The 18,561-nt window shown below is 39.6% G+C and overlaps 1 protein-coding gene across 11 annotated transcripts in view; it reads left to right on the plus strand.

Annotated features, from left to right (window-relative positions):
* Nucleotides 1–18,561, plus strand: part of PIEZO2 (piezo type mechanosensitive ion channel component 2) — a 474,955-nt gene that overhangs the window by 339,204 nt on the left and 117,190 nt on the right. For all 11 annotated transcript variants that reach the window (XM_068237153.1, XM_068237160.1, XM_068237158.1 and 8 more), the window contains 5 exons: nt 5,829–5,925; nt 7,048–7,207; nt 11,953–12,042; nt 12,517–12,638; nt 15,535–15,606. In XM_068237153.1, coding sequence (XP_068093254.1) covers nt 5,829–5,925; nt 7,048–7,207; nt 11,953–12,042; nt 12,517–12,638; nt 15,535–15,606 — 541 coding nt within the window. The remainder of the gene's footprint in view (nt 1–5,828; nt 5,926–7,047; nt 7,208–11,952; nt 12,043–12,516; nt 12,639–15,534; nt 15,607–18,561) is intronic.

Consider the following 18,561-nt stretch of genomic DNA (forward strand, 5'->3'; position numbering starts at 1 on the left):
AGAACCCCAGCATCTGAATTTTCCAATTTTACAATTGAATGGTGATTCAGATGCGCAAACATTGTGTCTTGATCTTCCTGTTTCTACACCTCGCTCTAGTTTCGTGAATAGCTCAGAGCATCTGCTCTGTGAACCTGAAATCGCAGAATTATTACCTTGTTCAGAAAATGTTCCAATAAATTTGCCCTGTACCATGAATTGTGCAGTAGATCTCTCCAATGAAACTCAGGTCACAGAATCATTATGCTGTCCAGCAGGTGCTTCCATGGTTTTGCCCTGCAATATGGACTGTTCAGTGATCCTGTCCAGTGAAGCTGTGGTCGCAGAGTCTTATGCTTCACCCAGTACTTTGGATATTTCAAACCCTCTAGCAGAAGGGTCTGAGGCACTGCTTACCTCAGTTGGTGTTGCAGTAATATTCACTTGTCTAGCAGCTGTTTTGGAATTACAGTCTGCTCTAATAAAACTTGGTGAATTTCTGCCCAGCAAAGCAGAAGCCATTGAAATATTGTCCTCGTCAGCAATTGTGTTAGATACCTTGCCCTGTACACAGTCTGATTTAACCAATGTTGAGTCCCTCTCCAGTGTTGTAACAGCCGAGGAACTCCAGCCCTGTCCTCTGAATGTTTCAGAAGTCTTGCCCTGTAACATGGATAATTCTGATTCTCTGGTCAAAATAATAGAAATCTCAGAATTTCAGTCCGGTCTGATGAGTGTTCCTGAAACCCAGCCCTGTATCTTGAAAGATTCTGGTTCTCTGGCCGCTGTGGCAGAGGTTCCAGAGTCCCCTTCCTGTCCAGGGAATTCCTCAGTTTTGCCTAGTCCAGTGGGGGCTGCTGCAATACTGACTTGTTCTGCAGCGCCTCATGAGCTCCAATCCAGTGTATTAAATGAGTCTCTGTCCAGTCCAGAGGTAGTTGTGGAGTCCCTATCTGGTTCAGTGCATACATCAGAAGATTTGTCCTGTCTTGTTAGTGCCCCTGAATCTGATTTGTTACTGACTTTGCTGGAATCAGCGACATCTAAGTCTGATCCAGCATTCTCGTGTAAAAGTCCAGTAGTTGCGAAGTTTAGTCATGATGATTTTTTTTTGGCCAGTCCTGGTTTTGGTCCTGTCTTGGCTGACCCTGAGGCTCATAGTTCCTTGACATGCCCAGAGGTTTCTCTTGTGCCGGTGTGCCCAGATGTTCTTTGTGTGCCAGAATGCCCAAGTGTGTCTAAGGTGTTAGCGTGCTCTGATGCTTCCTTAGTGGGAACATGTTCTGATGTTGCCAGTCTGCCTGCATGCCCAGAGATGGTTCTGGTCCCTGAAAGCCCTGATATTGATGTTTGTCCTTGTGGCCCTGACTCGGGAATTGCCCTAGGTTCCATAGGGGTTCTTGATAGTTCTCCATGTGAGCCTAAGGGGCATTCTGACCTATGGGGATCTCTTTGGAGCTTCAAGGTGTTCTGGGAGGTCTCTGAGAAAACTTGTCCTGGTGCCTTGGACTGGTTCAACAGTGGGTTTTGTGTTGGTAAAGACAGTACCGGTGGGCATTGCAAAGGCTTTGGCATTTCTGAACGGTTCCTGGAAGGCGGTGGGTATCGCTCAGGGAGTTTCGGAGGGCTTTCTTCTGGAAATCATGGTTCTGATGGGTGTCACACTGGGGCTTGTAGTACTGATGGACATGGTTCTATAGGTTCTGGTTCTGATGGGTCCAGTCTTGTGGGGACTGATTCTGGAATTCGGTCTTGCCGGGCTGTCCCGGTCATCATGAATTATCAGTCAGACTGTTTTGTTGGGAATTTCAGTTTTGAAAAGCGTCTGGAATCCGCTTTTAACCACTTCACAACGGAGGGGTTTTACCCCTGAAGCACCAGCGCTATTTGTGCCTTGCAGCGCTGCTTCCATTGATTGTTTTCAGTGATATGATTGGTTATTGGGGACTGGGGTCCCCATAACCAATCATTGCACTGCAGAGCGGGGGTGTGTGCGCGCGCGCGCGGGTCGCGGGGGCGCGCGATCGCGCGCTGCACATTTGTTTACATTTAATTGTTATCAATGGAGACTGCTTCTGTTTGAAGCAGTCTCCCATTGTGTCCGCAATCGGCGCGTCTAATTGGATTTAGGAACGCTTGTTCCTAACATCCAATTAGTCACCTGCTGTGCTGGCTGGCTGGAGTGTGCGCGCGAGGTCCCCGCCCACTCCCAGCCAGTAAACAAACAAGTGCGCCTTTCTCCGTCCCTGGGGGTGAAGCAGTGCGCAGAGGGACGGAGAAATTTAGCACTGGGGGGGTAAAGTGGTTAAGGGCGGGGGTACTGTAATGATCGCTGCTGCAGCAGGTATTGCTGGAAGCAGTAGTGCTGCAGCTCAGGCAGTTCTGATCTATTTCCATGCAAGCTGCATAGCTTTGTCTGCCTTTCCCTGCTGTCAGCTTGTGACTGATTATCATTCACCTGTGTGGGAATCTGCATGTCTGCTCCCATTGGATGACCTCAGTATAAAGATCTGCTTCCTGCAGGGTTTCCTTGGGTTTTCATAGCTTCAGTTAAGCATGTCTTGCTGTTGCTTCAGCCCCCGATCGTTTTTCTTGTTCTAAAGATACTTTGCTGGTTTTGCATCATATATTGGTTCATTGCCAATATATATGCATACCAGCACGTTTATTATTTTCCTTGTATTCGTGTTACGTTGATACATCAGTGTCGCTGATATATACGTACACGAACTGTTTATTTCCTGTGTTCAGTTAGTCAGCCTTCCAGCACGTTTTGGTAGTTTGCGCGTACCGTGAGCACCCGTGCTGAGCTAGTTATCCTGTTCCTGGTCCTGTTTGTGGATTGCGTTCATCTCTGCGAAGAGATAACTAATCCTTCTGAATCCTGTTCTGTTACCGTTGTGGATTGCGTTCATCTCTGCGAAGAGATAGCGAATCCTTCTGAGTCCTGTTCCCTGTATTACTCCAGTCCTAGTCAGCGTTCCTGCTTATGTCATATATCGGTTCATTGCCGATATATACATACGGTATGTTAGTCAGACGTTACAAATAGTTTCATTGATAGCTGTAATTGTAATACGCTAGGAAAACATACTTATTGTATATTTATCTGTGTTACGTTCATCTATCTTGATCCTGCTGTTTCCTGTCTGTCCTGTCCTGTCTTTGTGAGGCACGCCATCGCCGCAGCGCATTGGCTGCCTCATTCCAGTCTGTCTGGTTTTGGACGCTTGCTGTCGCTAAGTAGCCGCTAGCTAGCAAGCGTTCATTCTGTCTACCTGTCCTGATCTCCTCAGTTCTGGTTTGTGCGCTCAGCGCTACTTTGCGCTGAGACGTTATAACGAAAGCATTGTGGCTGTCAGATCTGCACCGGCTCTGTGCGCCACAATCTCCTATTGGAGTCAGTCCTCCCCTCCACTATACTAGAGATAGCCTGTTTCCTGGTGCTAGTGTGTGTACCTCCTCCACGCCAGCTCATGCGTTGCATGCTGACTGTGGAGAATACACCACCAAGCCTTACAATATATATATATATATATATATATAGGTCCTTCTCAAAAAATTAGCATATTGTGATAAAGTTCAGTATTTTCTGTAATGTACTGATAAACATTAGACTTTTATATATTTTAGATTCATTACACACAACTGAAGTAGTTCAAGCCTTTTATTGTTTTAATGTTGATGATTTTTGCATACAGCTCATGAAAACCCAAAATTCCTATCTCAAAAAATTAGCATATTTCATCCGACCAATAAAAGAAAAGTGTTTTTAAAACAAAAAAAGTCAACCTTCAAATAATTATGTTCAGTTATGCACTCAATACTTGGTCGGGAATCCTTTTGCAGAAATGCTTGCAGGTGTACAGAGGCTGTTGACAGAGGTGCCAAGCATCAACCAGACCAGACGCTGTGTTGTTGCTCCTGTCTTTATTGCCTGAAGAAGCGGGTCCCTTTGCCCGTGAAACGCGTTGCGACTTTATTGGGAGCAATTGAATAAATTATGTATATTTATTTTTGAAAAAAACAACAGCCTTGTTGTCAGTTTGTGGTTAGTCGGTCCACCGCCGCAACCTAAACATTTTAAACGTTTTAGCCTTTTTTATCCTCTCGGCGCCTCTGTACACCTGCAAGCATTCAGAAGTCCACCCTTGGTGGAAGGGTGACCCACCCTTAAATTCTCTATCCGCAGAGAGCGACGTTTTACTCCTGAGTGGGGACAGGCTTGTTCTCCCCACCTGCCTTTACAGTGGTTGCTTTCTTGGCAACCCTGGTTTGTGAGTATAATTCTTACGAGTTATTTATACCTCCAATCTTACCTATACATATTACACTATATTGGGCTCTCGGTCTTCTATCTTTTCTTTTGCAGAAATGACTGCTTCAATGCGGCGTGGCATGGAGGCAATCAGCCTGTGGCACTGCTTAGGTGTTATGGAGGCCCAGGATGCTTCGATAGCGGTCTTAAGCTCATCCAGAGTGTTGGGTCTTGCGTCTCTCAACTTTCTCTTCACATTATCCCACAGATTCATGCATGTATTGCATCACAATATGCAAATTTTTTGAGAAGGACCTGTATATAACCTTTTAGCCTTTTACATTGTTAGTGGGAGTGTTTATAGATAATGGCAGTTGGCACTGTCTGTATTTTTTATGTCTGCTGGTCGTAAAGATGATGACCTGCAAGCTGACTGTGGATCAAACAACATGAACAAATTACGCAGGGTGTATTGATCATTTCTTGATCTATTATCTATTTTTTAACTTATCGCTTTGCAATGTATTGATTCTTTCCCTTTACTACTATCTTATGGATAAGTTCCTCTTTAAGTATTTTTTTTAATTTTGTTTATTAATTTTGTTTTATTTATCTAGACATTGTGAATCTACTCCCCCAGTCTTATTAATTCTCTTTTCAACCATTCAGATTGAGTGACCTAGAGGGAGGAGCCAGCAAATATGTGGACCTGTCCTCTAAGAAACCAAAACCCACATAGACGCTAACATTGGGAGGAAAAACACTTGCAATAGAGGGTGGAACACTTTTCCATCTCAAAGCACATTCTACCCTTGTCCCAATAACTAGTCTTGCCCACATGCATAGGAAAGGAAATAATTTTATATCCCTTACCTATTTACCACCAATGGTTAAAATTTACAAATATTTTGTAATAATAAAATAAACCACACATGATTCAGATTACAGTGCTGGCTTTTATACTTGTAAAAGCTGGTATGTATTTTCTTTTGTTTGTTTTATTAAACAAAAACACTCCATTTTTTTTCCTTTTCCTTTCATGTGTGGTAAATAGGTAAGGGTTTAAAACATTAGCCCCTTTATCTATTCACATAAGTCAGGCATGTCCAAAGTCCATCCCGAGGACCAAATGCGGGCCACCAAACCTTCTCTGGTGGCCTCTAAAGCTTTCTACGGTTGTTAATTCCATGTGGCCCGCAGGTCGTAGCTGAGGTGCCACATGCAGGGGCAACCTTGTATCGCCACTCCCTTTGCTCGCTGTAGGTTATCAGCCACCACTGTAGCAGTAACAGCCACTGATTTGCAGCTGCCACTGTGCCTGAAGGAATATACCTGTATATTGAAAGGGACATGCTAACTACACACTGTATATGGGTTATTTCCATGGAAATGTTTTATTTGATAAAAAATGTCACAGGTATAGTGTACCAAACAGCAATCAGCAAAAGTGTGTTTAATTTCCCTAGTTCATCCCCCTAGCACTCACAAGAATGGTGATATGGACCCTTAGTAACGCAATAGCTGCAAAGTAATAAACATCTGATGCAAATTTTTATCTGTTCTTCATGCCTAAAAATGTTGTATGTTACAGATAGGAGCCTGTGGTTACATCCACTCACTGATTGAAAACAGTTGCTGGTTAATTCAGGCATTCAGTCTGGCTTGCACTGTGAAAGGATATAACATCCGTAAGTAACTGACTTTGAATGAACTGTTTATGAAAATCTGCATGCAGCTACTAAAGAGAATGTTATCAATGCTACTCATGATTCTTCTAGAATTATATATGGATTTTAAATGCCAAAAAGTATTGCATGACATTCAAATTTATACTGGCATTTTATTTCCATGCCTTCACTGCAAATTCCCTTTATTGAGATATATCTAATAAAATCTTTATCATTGAGGATTACGTGAAAAGTTTCCTTCTTTCATGACAAAGTTCAGGAAATGGTTGACATAACGATTTGAAGATTTACCACCCCTAGCTTAATAATGTACAATAGGAAATATAAGGGCTGGTTGTTGCCTCAGCATAGATATCATCTGTACTGAGATAGATGGATGGTCATTCCTGGTGGCTATAAGTGCCATTGGAAGCATCTCTTATAAGGTATAAGGTCCAGTTTATCCAGCACTGGTCAGCTCAGATAAGGGATTACAGTAATGGGAGATAATTGGAGGACTGTAAATCACTGAGCAGTTTCCCTATGTGAATAAAGGGTAAAAGCTTAACCTCTTCCTGAAGGAACATCTATGCTGTACTGAGACAGTTAATGTCTCAATAGAGCATGGATGTTCAGATCGCATCCTCAAATTATACTATTATCTTATGGAATGGAAATAACAGTTTTCTATACAGTAAGGTAATCTGCATACAGGCTATGAGGCTATAAAACTTAAAGGAGTTCTGTGGGGGTTCTGCTATGGATAAAAACTGCCACTTACCTCAGGTTTCTATCAGCCCCCTTTAGCAGAAAGCGGCAAAACGATCGAACGGGAGATCGGACATGTCGGAAATGATCTATCGAGCCATCTATCTGTGGCAGAAACAAACCATGTATTCCCAGAATGACATTATTGTTAGATCTCACAAGATTAGTTGCATGCTTGTTTCTGTTGTTATTCAGACACTGATGCAGCCAAATAGATCTGCAGAGCTGTCAGGCAACTGGTATTGTTTAAAAGGAAATGCATATGGCAGCATCCATATTCTTCTCACTTAAGTTATCCTTTAATACTATATTAATGCTGAGAAACAGCAGAATGTTTTGTGCAATAATGAAACATTGTCTAATTTTTTTTTTAAGCTACGGACCAGAAAAATTGCCAGTTGCCAAGTGGAGAGGCGGGGATCATCTGGGACAGTATCTGTTTTGCATTTCTCTTATTACAAAGAAGAGTTTTTATGAGTTACTACTTCCTACATGTTGTTGCCGACATCAAATCTTCTCAGATTCTTGCATCAAGGTATGTAAAGAGAGGTCATTCTTTATTACAAAGATTGGCTTGGTACTTTAAAAAAAGAAGAATATACAGGTGAAACTAGATAAATTAGAATATCGTACAAAAGTCCATTTATTTCAGTAATTCAACTTTTATTTAAAGGGACTACGAGCACTTCTCATGGGCATGCCTTTAAGCAAGACGACTTCCAACAAAGTCGTACTATGACCCCTCTGATCGAGCCTCTTGCAATGGCTATGCGTGTCACTTCCTCTTCCTGCTCCATTCAGTGATGCAAAGAAGACAGGGGTGACCCTGATGTTATAACATAGCCAAGATGGCAGCCGCAATTTTTAAATTAAAATTGAACGAAAACTATTTGGTGTAGAATGGTGATTCAGGCATCAAATGAAAGAGGAGAGCACAAGCTACAGAAAGGTATGCATCTTTAAGTACGTTGCAGTACTGATCGGAGTCTTAAAGGTATGCCCATGAGAGGTGCTCGGAGTCCCTTTAACAAACTTTTATTGGATTTTAAAATGGTTATAAGACATGGTAAACTGTAGACTAAAGACTAAATACGGGTGTATTTATGCATTAGAATATGCACAACAATAAATTTAGATCATCTTCCCCTCCCCCCAGCACCCAACTTCAACCCTCCCAATTATTTCTCTCTCATGATAACAGAGCTGTCATAGTTATTACACTCTACCCCATTAGCTAGAGTAGCAAAATAGTCACTAGAGTACTCAAATCTGCAGACTTAAAGAGATCAGCTTCAGCAAGGTGACCTTGAAATTTCCAGTTCACCCCAAAGTGCCTGAGAGCTCATCTGTGCAATACCAAGAGGTAAGTTGAAAGGGAGACATAAACCTTTTCAAGTCCATCCCAGAAAGTGTTTTCTCAACAAGACCTCTATTTTTTAAAAATTGATTTGATTTTTGCTTCCTTGTTTAGCATGGCATCCAGCCTCTCGATTGCCAACAGATGTGCCAGTTCCTCCTTAAGATCCCAAATGCTTGGTGTCGTGTGGTAGAGCCACTGATTATATATTGCCTTGCTTGCTGTAATTAATTTAAGATGAGATCTGCTAAATCTGTAAACCTAGCCTTTGGAAGTCCCGTGGTGGCTGGCGTTTCTTCATAATTGAATAAGCATAATAAAGGATCCTTTGCAGCAGATCTCTTACAAACAATGTTAATATATAGCATAACAGCCTTCCAATATTTGGCAATCTTATCACAGGACCAGAGACAGTGAACCATATCTGCACTCGGAAAACCACATTTCGGGCATGCCCCACATACCCTACAGGGTTGACCCAATATAAACACGTACTTGACGTGATATATCGTCATTATATGAGAACCTCTCCATACTTCCCTGACCACTAACTTACGTATTAGGTTATTACCTTCCAATATCTTTTCCTCCAATTGAGGAAACGTGAAATATTTGCACCATGGTTTCATATTTTGAATTGAGAATACCTGTGATTTAAGGCAAAAGAGGTCTGATTGGATCTCTGATAAACATGTTTTCTCTGGGCCTGGTCTTACAAATATATCACACTCTAATAGTTTGGCTATAGGACAAATGTGCTGTAAGTGACTGTAGACTTAGGATCTAATCTGGGCCAATGCAAGATAGTGCTTATCAGGAATATTAGATTTACTCTTTAGTATCTCTTATCAGACTGTGAAACCGGAGACGAGTGGGCATCAGTAATTAGACTCATTACATGCAAAGCAAGATATTTCAAGCCTTGATTTATTATTTTGATTATGGCTTACAGTTTATGATGAAAACCCGAAAATCAAAATCTCATATCATTAGAATATTGGGGAAATGTTTAATATTCTAGGCTCAAAGTTTCAGACTCTGATCAGCTAATTAATCCAAAACACCTGCAAAGGGTTCCTATTCCATATATTAGTTTCACCTTTTAAGTTGAATTACTGAAATAAATTGACTTTTGTACAATATTCTATTTTCACCTTTCACTTGTACTTCCACCGCCTTCCCTTAAAGGGAAGATCCGCGCTGAACATAAGAAAAAACCTGCACTTACCTGGGGCTTCCTCCAGCTTCTCCAGTCGATCTGTGCCCTCGTAGCAGCTCCTCTCCCTGTCGGCGTCCAGCGGTGACGTCACCGGGTCTCTACTGCACAGGCGCAGTAGTTCTGCGCATGCGCAGTAGAAACCCGATGACGTCCCTACACCACGTGACCCCCCGCCGTGGAGCGCACATGAAGCCGACCCGGAAGCCGACCTGGCGAGGTCGGCTTCTTCACCGCTGGATGCCGAGAGGGAGAGGAGCTGCTACGAGGGCACACTGCCAGGAGCTGGAGGAAGCCCCAGGTAAGTGCAGGTTTTTTTTATACTCAGCGCGAACGTTCCCTTTAAGTTTTCTTTAAATGTTTACACATTAAAGTTATTTTTAATAATATTACATTTTTTTTGTTTGGCCTCATAAGGTTTTTGGGGAAAACAGAGCACAGCAATTGAAAGCACTTAGGAATCCTGTTTAGGATTCAACAAATATTAATCCAAGATTTATAAAAACTAAGCATACACCATGATTTAATCGATTGCAGAACCAAATTTGTAGTGTTGGGCGAACAGTGTTCGCCACTGTTCGGGTTCTGCAGAACATCACCCTGTTCGGGTGATGTTCGAGTTCGGCCGAACACCTGGTGGTGTTCGGCCAAACTGTTCGGGTTCGCCCGAACGGCTCAATGCCTGGCCGAACAGGGCCCCTGTTCGGCCGAACAGGGCACTGTTCGGCCGAATACGGCCCCCCTATGGGGTCGCAGGCATAAGGGGGGAGCATGCCCCGATCGCGGGGGGGGGGTCGGAAATTCCCCCCACCCCCTCCGCTAGCGCTCCCCCCTCTGCCCACTTCCCCATACAAAAGTTTAAGGAAAGTAAAATAGTACCGGTGGTAGTGGCTGGCAGTGGCACTGTGAAGTGAGTGAGGAGGAGGAGTCCGGAGAGTGACGCGTTGAGGGAGGCCGGGCAGCGGGCGGTTCAGCAGTAGTACCCTTGTGGTACTTCCGCCCTTTCTCTGACTTCACGTCCTCTGCGTGATGACGCATACGAGGGTACGCGTGACGCGGCCATGTTCGGCGAACGTTCCCGAACATCCAGGTGTTCGCCCAACACTACAAATTTGGCAGCAATAATGTGAAATAACCATTTCTGCATGGCTCTAATCATTGTTGTGGGTGAATTTGGCCCCTCCTGTTCACAACAACTGTTTTGGTTTATTGAGGATTGTAGGTATTTCTTTATGCAAAACTTGCTTTAATTTGCAGACATATAACCTAACTTTTGACTCTAAAATACTTTAATATACAGAGGAGTTCAAGGTCAACTCAGTAACTACAAGGTTACGAGGTGCTGTTGCTGCAAAACAAGCACACATCTTCCTCTACCACAATATATGATAGTTGGTATGAGGTGTTTGTGCTGTATTATGGACAGATATCTCAGTGGTTGTCTTGTCTGTCCAACAGACATTGTTTCAGTGTCTTGTGGTTTGTTTTAAGAGACCTTTGCAAACCTAAGCTATGCTGCTATGTTCTTTCTGGCAACCCTTCCAAACAGGTCAAATTGATCAGTTTTTTTCTAATTGTTCTTTCCTTAACTTTAACATATAATATGTTAAAGTAAATCAGAAGCAACCTAAAAAAGGACTTAGATTCTTATCTAAAAATAAAGAAGCTTTCCTGGTCCTCTCTCTGTGCTCTCGCACCACCACTGTTGCCTGTTCAAAATTTGCACTTTGGGGACTCCTCAGCAAGCTTTGGAAGCACTCTCATCCCCGATAGGAGCATTTGTACTACGCATGTGAGAGCACCTACTTGCAGGTGCGCTATACAATTTACTCATCTTCGGAAGAACTCGAGGATGCAAGTACTTCCAAAGCCTGCACAAGGAGTCCCAAAGTTTTATTCAACCAACCTGTTCGAATATCTTCACCAGGGGACAGCAGTTGAACAAGGCAGGGAACTTCCCTCTTCTTGGGTAAGTATCTTAGTCTTTTTTTTTAAGGTCACTTAAGGTTTACTGTAACTAAGGTCTGTAAAGTCTGAGATGTAGTTCTTGTGTGTGTGTGTGTGTGTGTGGGGGGGGGGGGGTCAAATTTTTTTTTTTGAACATTGCATGGTGTGACTGGGGTGAATTTGCTGCAAGCTCCACTCCTGGGAAGCTTGGCAGTTGTCTTCTTGTTTTGAAATTTCCTTTTAAACCATCATAGATAATGGCTTATGTCTTTCCTCCTTGTCATCGCCTTAAAATTGATAAAACAGCACACACCATGATTCAACCACGAGCAGACCAGCAAACTGACAAAACAAAATTTGTTAACTAATTATGTAATTATGTAATAATTTTGTAATGTAATATGCTATGTGTTGCTCTTCATCAGAGGTTGTATTTACCTATTCTTAGGTCCTGCTTGTGTACTATGTTCTGATATACAAAACCTTACAATTAAAGGAGGGTATACTTTCTTTTTCTCAGGACTAGTTATTTATTATAAAATAAGATAAATAAGCTATATTAAAATAACACAATGCTATGCAATAATCTGCAATGTACACGCCATTTAAACACTTACATTTTAGCAGTGTTGTGCTACATTTCCTGAAAGATTTAGAGATAGAATGAAAGACTAATACATATATACAAGGTAATAAGGTCTGATTTGCAGTAAACTATTTTTGTGGAAAACTTCTGATTTTTACTTTTCTTCTTTTTCAGAGGTGCAGAACTGTTTCAAGCAACAATTGTCAAAGCTGTAAAGGCTAGACTGGAAGAGGAGAAAAAGTCTATGGACCAACTCAAGAGACAGTATGTGCATTTGCATCTCTCCTTTATAAAACAAACAAACAAACACAGAACATTTATATCACGCTTTTCTCCTGGCGGACTCAAAGCGCCAGAGCTCCAGCCACTAGGATGCCCTCTATAGGCAGTAGCAGTGTTAGGGAGTCTTGCCCAAGGTCTCCTACTGAATAGGTGCTGGCTTACTTAACAGGCAGAGCCGAGATTCAAACTCAGGTCTCCTGTGTCAGAGGCAGAGCCCTTAACCATTACACTATCCAGCCACTGCTAAAAGTCTTAGCCTATGGCCCTGAGACTGTAAAGAGAGAAGTTTTCACTTAGTGTGTTTTTCTGTACATACTTAATCAGGTTTAGGACAATTAAAAAAATTACAGTTTTCATGAATCTGATATATAATTAATTTTTTAATTTTTTTTTAAACAGTTTGCACTGTCTCCTATTGTGCTTGCCAGATACGATAATATTTTTCCATTTTACCAGGATGGATCGCATTAAAGCCAGGCAGGAAAAATATAAAAAAGGTAAAGAGAGAATGTTAAGTCTGGCTCAAGAATCAGGAGAAGGCCATGAAATTCCAAAACAGGAAGATGATGATGATGAAGGTAAGCTTATGGTAAAATGTTCCAAAAGTTTATGTTTCAATTATTTCCTATGCAAAAATAAGCAATTTAAAATGAACCAAGTTTCCAAATGAGTTAAAACGGATTAATCATAATCAGAGAAACAAAAATACAGATACACAAATGCTTATATTACTTACTAACAAAAAAGTAACGGGCACGAGATTGTGTCCATTACATTTAATACAATATGGCAATAAACACTTTAAAACCATTTATGAGGTCTTGCTGCAGAAGAGTGAGGTAATGTTGCCGTGCACAGACAGAACAATTGGAAATATTACCCTTATTTCCGGGATTGTACACCGTGAGTTTGGGCCTGTTCACACAGGTTTCTGGAAGCATCTCATTAAATTATTTTCATGCACAGAGTGCACAGAGACGCGGTGGTAAGCCACCCTAAAAGCACCATGTTGCTTCCTGGGTAGGCATAAACAACGGGGGAAAATAGCAAAAAAACATGGCATTTGTGCAAAAGACGGTAAACAGCAGAAAATGATCATAATGGCACTGCCCATTCACTTGAAACGACAAACGCTGTGTCAGGCGGGAAACATTGCACAACCGTCCATGGGACCCTTACGCTATTAGTGCGACCCGTGGTACTCAAATAGTGTGACTGTTGCTGCAGTAAAGAGTGCTACTAATGGTTTAATCCCTTTCTCAACACTTTAGCAGGGTCTCTTCCAGTAAGATAGCCTTCTATACTGTAAGTACTGAACTTTAATTTTGCATAAGACGTGCTTTAAAATTAGGGACACATCCTCTTTACCCACAACCTTCTAAAAGTTTAGTTCAACAAAAAAAGATATAATAATAATAAACACAACTTGTTTGCCAATACATTAACTATAGATTCATAGACATAAGAAGTAAAATGTGTAATATGATCTTAGGCTTCATAACACATCTTCTTTCTGCTACCCAGAACAGATTGACTGACAGCCAAGCCAGGCTCCATCTTCACAATTCAATGCACCCTTCCATTTCATGTGGAAAGGTCAATTAGCCACACATTCTCCTATTGAGAATGGTGAGGATGGGGATAAGCAACAGCTGTAATCATACCCCCTCCCAATGAAACATGTGCTAAAGAAGGTTAGAACCTGTATATGCCAATCTTCAACCACCGTGGAAGTTGATAGGGTGCTATGATGGCACAACATCGACCTTCCTAAAGATCCTGGAACAAGCCATTTCCATATAATTGCTGGAATTTTAATATGAATTCCTGTGAGGTTATACCTGCTTCAAATATTTTGACAACTCATAATCTGTTGTAGAGTGGGGTGAAACGTGAAGGGATGTTTGTTTTTTCTTGAGCTTTAACTGCCCGTTTAATATAAAAGAAATTATGTTCCTCGGCTAATTTAAATAATTAATACTCTATAAGAATACACTTATTTCCTCAGACTAGGAATATATGTAACAGAACATCTACAATAGTGATGTTCTAATTATGCTTAAGGGTTGTATGATACACTGTAATTTCAGTGGCTGTAGAATTTAATAAAATTATCCTCTCAACACACATTGTTTCAATGTTGCAGAACTTGTTACTAAAATGGATTCGAGCTCTTGCACAGCACGCAATGAAAAATCTTTATTCTACATATAGGCCCACATGCAATTAACTTTTGCTTTAGAGTTTTCTTCTTGGAGATACATTTTCATCTTCTGTTTAAGATAACTTTTCATCGTTTTGCAATTGAAAAAGTACCAAAAGTAGTTGAAAAAGCACTATCAAAATTATTTTGAGCATTTTCTTGCTTGCTGGTGGTTTTAAAAGCATTTTACTGACAAGTTTGAAAATATCACCTAGAAGAAAACTGAGAAGAAAAAGGTAATTGCATATGGGCCATAGTTGCTTAAGAAATTCACTTCTCTGGGTTCTGTGTTTGCTTAGGTAGGTCAGCCTGTTTAATTAGTTCTTATCAGCAACTGAGAATAGACTGAAGGAATACTTTGTCTAGGCAGCTCTCCATATAGTAAACACTGAGGCTTAACCCTTTCAGTGCTTTCTACAAGTGTGAAACCAAGCAAAACTTCAATAAAAAAAAAAACTTCCATAAATTGTAATGAAGATTTATTTTTTATAAAGGTTATCATCGTGTGGCTTTTACAGCAGCGAGGAAGTTCTGGGTTTAGTTCCACTTTCAATTTACATTGCTTAATATTCTAAAAATACATTTCAGTGCAAAAAAATAAATAAATACAAATTGAAAAACAACATTCTCGAGTAAGGGCGACAATAGATGAGCAAACTCTCTAAAGATTCTATACCAAAATCAACAGTAAATTCATAGAGTTTTGTTGGCAAAATATAGTTGATAAACTGTAAATTTTATTTTAGCAAAGAGCACCAAATATATCCTAAAACATACTGAAATAAAAGGATGTAGTTCATTGTTAAATAAATAAAAATATGTTCTGGATTTGAAGTAAGCAGTTCATGGCCATTCATTGTCAAGATATAATAGACCTGATCCAGTTCAAGTTTTTGACTAGGAGATACTTTTCCTCTTCTGTTTAAAATAATTTTGCACTCTGCAATTAAAAAAGTACCACAAAGTAGATGAAGAAGTACTGTCAGAATTATTTTTTTAGTATTTTCTTGCTTGCTGGTGGCTTAAAATTTATTTCATTTATACTATGAAAATATCACCTAGGAGAAAACTTTGGAGAAAAAGGGAATTGGTTCAGGTCCAATAAGAGATACATCTATACCTCTCACAGACCTTACTGCAAAATGGTTTATAACTTTAATCCGTCATACACATAAATATAATTGTATATATTTTCTGAAATTTACTTTGATGTATAAAACTTTTCATTGACATATTTCTTTTAATTAATGTATGACCATATTTCATTTTAGGAGAAGCAGACAAAGAGAAAGTCAAGGGCAAAAAAAAGCAGTGGTGGCGGCCTTGGGTTGATCATGCTTCCAGTAGGTTTTCTTAATCATTTGTAAAATATATGGATTTACGCCTTATATCCTTGACCAGAATCCACTGTTTGTTTTCTCTGCATGGTTTAAAATGTGTCACTCCACAGAATATGTTGAGATATACACTATCTAAGACAAAACCAAGCCAAAATATATTTACAAAATCAAAATATTTTGTTTTAATCGGAATCAAGGGGCACATATGTGGCATCTGAATGTAATCTAAAGTCAACTGTCAATTAACTAAATCTTTATCCCTCAGTCACAGTAGCTAGTACTGGAAGCAGACATCTTCCATAACAATGTAATATCTGGTTAAATCAGAGAGCTTTGTAGCCAAGCAAAACTGATAAAGGGGAATGAAAGTCCATAATAGCTGTAATAAAATAAATCATCCAAAAAGAATATTTATTTAGCTTACCTATCCTGTTGTGTTTAGTGTTTATAGTAGATTTTAGAAAAATGTGATATGAAAAAAGAAAATTATAATTCTGCTGGTTCCCATTTTTACTGTTTCTCTGTGATGCCAAAAGTGACATCACTACTGCCCTTTCTTTTTTTTTTTTTCACCCAGCTCAATGTTAATTTACTGCTTATTTTACAGATTACGGTCCGTCCCACAGCAAACATTACCTAGATAACAGGCTGATCACTGTGTAAACTCTTCAAATGGGGAGGGGGGGAGGTCAGTTGACTTTCTAGTCAGTGTCCTTATCTGAAGTGGGTTTCTTTTATTTGCATTTTGAGGTAACCTTGTTACTGTAGCTAAAAGTAATATATACTGTAAATTTCTCACTGTTGGCACTGCACAGTTTGGCACAGTTCAGTAAAGTCACACAGACCAATTAAAAAATATAAAAAAATAGGTGACATATAAGGGCCCATTTTAGAAAGAAAGAGGTTTACATATATATGTGGGACACTAACTATTTTTAGTCAATTTTCTTGGATGTTATAACCCCCTTTAAATCCAATGTAACTTGCACACAGAAGGTTACTGCTATGAGTAAAGTCTTATCTTATGCAGCCTGAGATAAAATGACAGTCTTCCAGTAGCCTGTCCAGCTCACTTGGGGTCACTGTGGTATATTGCTAAATATCCCAGGATAAGATCATTGTAAAGCTATTACAGTAGCAGTGGAGACATTTTGATTGTAGTTCTGCTTTAACACAGAAATTGTGCAATAATTTGCTGTATAATCAGATGCCATACCCCCTTCCAATTTTTATGGTCACACACAAATTATATTGAAAATTATGTGGTTTAAATTTGCTCTAAAAGTTACCATGCATATTAAAAATTGCAGTCGCGTTTAATTTTAATACAACCAACCAATTACTGGGTACTACAAGACAAAATCTGTGGAGTCACAAGCAAACTATGCCAGTGTTTCTCTTTTCCAAATAAACGTTTACATTATTGATGAGACCCATCTCTTTTTAGAACGTAATGGTTGATGTTGGCCCATGTTTCCTGATATTAACTAAGTTAAATTGAATTTCTTATGAAAATTGATCTCAAAATCTTAAAATTAATCTGTTGCTGCGCAAATATAGGCCAACATATTAGATTATAACCACTTGGTTGCTAATGGAATTAAGGAAATATTGAAGAGTAACTGTTCCTTGGCAGCAAAGGGGTAATGTGTATGGATCTTACACAGTGTAAATTGGACATGTATTGTTGAAATTTTGTACATAGCATATTAAAGCTTTCTTTAATTAAGGTTGTTGCATATATTAATATTCCTAAATTGTTACAACAGTATGTGTCCGATTTATTTGTCACATCATTATAAAATAAACAAACTGAGGTCTCTACACATTTATTAATAAGGGCCTTATTCAGAAACATGCTTTACAGCAGAACCACTGGCTTGGTGAATATGCCTCTTATTAATATCTAATTTAGTTTGAATAATATCCATAGTAATTCAGCAATGGGTATGCATCATTTGAGCATTTAAATTAGGGTTTGGTACATACATTTTGTATCATTTTGGTCATGCCCATTGTGGGTAAAAGTGATTTGGGCAGCAGATATTTTAGGACCACTAATTCAGGTGAAATGATTTTATGATGCTAATGCACAGACTTTAATTCCATTTCAAACACTATGCCTGATAATAATCCTTTGTAATTGTATTTACCAACTGTGGCCTCAATATCTCTGTCCATCCATCACTATTTATATGCTCATCAACTCCATGCCTTAATATCTAATGATATTGCCCAAATGAACTACTCCATTTTGCAATGTATACCTACTGCTTTTGCCCTCATTATTATAGCATACATTTATATTTACGATTAGCTTAAAGAGGACTGATATCTGATTGCAGAGTGTACCAGTGCATCTCAATCAGGCCATGCCTCTTCCAACATATATGAAGTTGCCATCACTTGTTTTAAGTAGTTTCTGATTTTACAGAGCCAAAACCTTTTTTTCTTTTTCTTTTTTTTTTCTTCCAAATTTCAAATAAGTCAGTTTTCTGAAATTAAATGAAATGGTCTAAGATTTGTTTATTCCTTGTAAACAAGCATCCTGTTACTGCCCCCAAAAATAAAAATATATTTATGTTTAATGGATGATAAATAATGAGGGCAAAATAATCATTTTTCATCAGTTTCCCTTCACTGTCCAGAGGCTATCATCTGGGTGTTGAGCTGAAGTCCATGCGTTACTTTAGCACTCATCTTCTGGATAAAAGCAAAGTTGTGGCTGCCATTACATAGTTCTGGCCATCTTTCATTTTGCTGTGTCTATGTTTCCTTAGGCTTGATAGAAAAATACAAATTGTAATGTCAATGCAAAATATGTTCTGCTCAAGGATATAAGGTTATTGATAAGTTACTAACATGGAGGCGTAAATGGTCTTTCTTAATTAACAGGCACTAAACCGATATTTAGACATTCACTCTACAGTCTGTGGTTCTTCGTTTGCACTTTTGATC

Source organism: Hyperolius riggenbachi, chromosome 5 (assembly GCF_040937935.1).
Source record: "Hyperolius riggenbachi isolate aHypRig1 chromosome 5, aHypRig1.pri, whole genome shotgun sequence".
In the NCBI taxonomy this organism is placed as follows: domain Eukaryota; kingdom Metazoa; phylum Chordata; class Amphibia; order Anura; family Hyperoliidae; genus Hyperolius; species Hyperolius riggenbachi.